The 3,201-nt window shown below is 60.7% G+C and overlaps 1 protein-coding gene across 1 annotated transcript in view; it reads left to right on the plus strand.

Annotated features, from left to right (window-relative positions):
• The window catches only part of LOC139583854 (uncharacterized), a 4,384-nt gene extending 2,096 nt beyond the window's left edge, over positions 1 to 2,288 (plus strand). Inside the window, exons 2-3 of the mRNA XM_071415399.1 lie at positions 1 to 1,124; positions 1,177 to 2,288. The exon at positions 1 to 1,124 is cut by the window's left edge and continues 308 nt beyond it. Of these exons, the coding sequence (XP_071271500.1) occupies positions 1 to 1,124; positions 1,177 to 2,288 (2,236 nt within the window). The remainder of the gene's footprint in view (positions 1,125 to 1,176) is intronic.
• Positions 2,289 to 3,201: the final 913 nt, after the last annotated feature.

The raw sequence follows: 3,201 nt of genomic DNA on the forward strand, positions 1-3,201 counted from the left end.
TCAAGAGGACCTACACCCAGAGAACCCACGCCCAGAGAGCCCACGCCCAGAGAGCCCACGCCCAGAAAACCCACGCCCAGAGAGCCCACGCCCAGAGAACCCACACCCAGAGAGCCCACGCCCAGAGAACCCACGCCCAGAGAACCCACGCTCAGAGAACCCACGCTCAGAGGACCCACGCCCAGAGAACCCACGCTCAGAGGACCCACGCCCAGAGAACCCACACCCAGAGAGCCCACGCCCAGAGAACCCACGCCCAGAGAACCCACGCTCAGAGGACCCACGCCCAGAGAACCCACGCTCAGAGGACCCACGCCCAGAGAACCCACACCCAGAGAGCCCACGCCCAGAGAACCCACGCCCAGAGAACCCACGCTCAGAGGACCCACGCCCAGAGAACCCACGCTCAGAGGACCTACACCCAGAGAACCCACGCTCAGAGGACCTACACCCAGAGAACCCACGCTCAGAGAACCCACACCCAGAGAACCCACGCCCAGAGAACCCACGCCAAGAGAACCCACGCTCAGAGAACCCACGCTCAGAGAACCTACACCCAGAGAACCCACGCTCAGAGAACCTGTACCCAGAGAACCCACGCCAAGAGAACCCACGCTCAGAGAACCCACGCTCAGAGGACCCACGCCCAGAGAACCCACACCCAGAGAACCCACGCCCAGAGAACCCACGCCAAGAGAACCCACACTCAGAGAACCCACGCTCAGAGAACCCACGCTCAGAGGACCTGCACCCAGAGAACCCACACCCAGAGGACCTGCACCCAGAGAACCCACGCCCAGAGAACCCATGCTCAGAGGACCTGCACCGAGAGAACCCACATCAAGAGGACCCACACCCAGAGAACCCACGCCCAGAGAACCCACGCTCAGAGGACCTGCACCGAGAGAACCCACATCAAGAGGACCTACACCCAGAGAACCCACGCTCAGAGGACCTACACCCAGAGAACCCACGCCCAGAGAACCCACGCTCAGAGGACCTGCACCCAGAGAACCCACGCTCAGAGGACCTACACCCAGAGAACCCACGCCCAGAGAACCCACGCTCAGAGAACCTGCACCCAGAGAACCCACGCCCAGAGAACCTGTACCCAGAGAACCCACGCTCAGAGAACCCACGCTCAGAGAACCTGTACCCAAGAGAACCCATGCTCAGAGAACCCACGCCCAGAGAACCTGTACCCAGAGAACCCACGCTCAGAGGACCTGCACCAAGAGAACCCACGCCCAGAGAACCCACGCTCAGAGGACCTACACCCAGAGAACCCACGCTCAGAGGACCTGCACCAAGAGAACCCACGCCCAGAGAACCCACGCTCAGAGGACCTACACCCAGAGAACCCACGCTCAGAGAACCTGTACCCAGAGAACCCATGCTCAGAGAACCCACGCCCAGAGAACCCACGCTCAGAGGACCTGCACCCAGAGAACCCACGCCCAGAGAACCCACGCTCAGAGGACCTGCACCCAGAGAACCCACGCCCAGAGAACCTGTACCCAGAGAACCCACGCCCAGAGAACCCACGCTCAGAGGACCTGCACCCAGAGAACCCACACCCAGAGAACCCACGCCCAGAGAACCTGTACCCAGAGAACCCACGCCCAGAGAACCTGTACCCAGAGAACCCACGCCCAGAGAACCCACGCTCAGAGAACCCACATCAAGAGGACCTACACCCAGAGAACCCACGCTCAGAGAACCTGTACCCAGAGAACCCATGCTCAGAGAACCCACGCTCAGAGAACCCACGCCCAGAGAACCCACGCCCAGAGAGCCCACGCCCAGAGAACCCACACCCAGAGAGCCCACGCCCAGAGAACCCACGCCCAGAGAACCCACGCTCAGAGAACCCACGCTCAGAGAACCCACGCCCAGAGAACCCACGCCCAGAGAACCCACGCTCAGAGAGCCCACGCCCAGAGAACCCACGCTCAGAGGACCCACGCCCAGAGAACCCACACCCAGAGAGCCCACGCCCAGAGAACCCACGCCCAGAGAACCCACGCTCAGAGGACCCACGCCCAGAGAACCCACGCTCAGAGGACCCACGCCCAGAGAACCCAAACCCAGAGAGCCCACGCCCAGAGAACCCACGCTCAGAGGACCCACGCCCAGAGAACCCACGCTCAGAGGACCTACACCCAGAGAACCCACGCTCAGAGGACCTACACCCAGAGAACCCACGCTCAGAGAACCCACACCCAGAGAACCCACGCCCAGAGAACCCACGCTCAGAGGACCTGCACCGAGAGAACCCACATCAATAGGACCTACACCCAGACCACAGCATCACCAGCCACACCCCACCCAGCTAATACCCCCCCAAACAAACCCTGGCCACACATTATATAGTCCACCCCCCCCCCCCCCCCCCCCCCCCGCAGCAAGGACCTAAACATGACCTCAGGACATATACCCAGGTAGTGAGCAGAGCAACAGGCCCAACCCCCACTATTACACCCCTGGTTGCCCTCAAGGTTACAGAGAGCTGGTAGTCCCATCCACCACACTACCAGGTGGGTGGTATAGAGGAGACGGACCCACTGGTTGCCCTCTAGGTTACAGAGAGCTGGTAGTCCCATCCACCACACTACTAGGTGGGTGGTATAGAGGAGACGGACCCCCTGGTTGCCCTCTAGGTTACAGAGAGCTGGTAGTCCCATCCACCAAACTACCAGGTGGGTGGTATAGAGGAGATGGACCCACTGGTTGCCCTCGAGGTTACAGAGAGCTGGTAGTCCCATCCACTACACTACCAGGTGGGTGGTATAGAGGAGACGGACCCCCTGGTTGCCCTCTAGGTTACAGAGAGCTGGTAGTCCCATCCACCAAACTACCAGGTGGGTGGTATAGAGGAGATGGACCCACTGGTTGCCCTCTAGGTTACAGAGAGCTGGTAGTCCCATCCACTACACTACCAGGTGGGTGGTATAGAGGAGACGGACCCACTGGTTGCCCTCTAGGTTACAGAGAGCTGGTAGTCCCATCCACCACACTACCAGGTGGGTGGTATAGAAGAGACAGACCCACTGGTTGTCCTCTAGGTTACAGAGAGCTGGTAGTCCCATCCACCAAACTACCAGGTGGGTGGTATAGAGGAGACGGACCCACTGGTTGCCCTCTAGGTTACAGAGAGCTGGTAGTCCCATCCACCACACTACCAGGTGGGTGGTATAGAGG

Source organism: Salvelinus alpinus, chromosome 8 (genome assembly GCF_045679555.1).
Source record: "Salvelinus alpinus chromosome 8, SLU_Salpinus.1, whole genome shotgun sequence".
Classification (NCBI taxonomy): domain Eukaryota; kingdom Metazoa; phylum Chordata; class Actinopteri; order Salmoniformes; family Salmonidae; genus Salvelinus; species Salvelinus alpinus.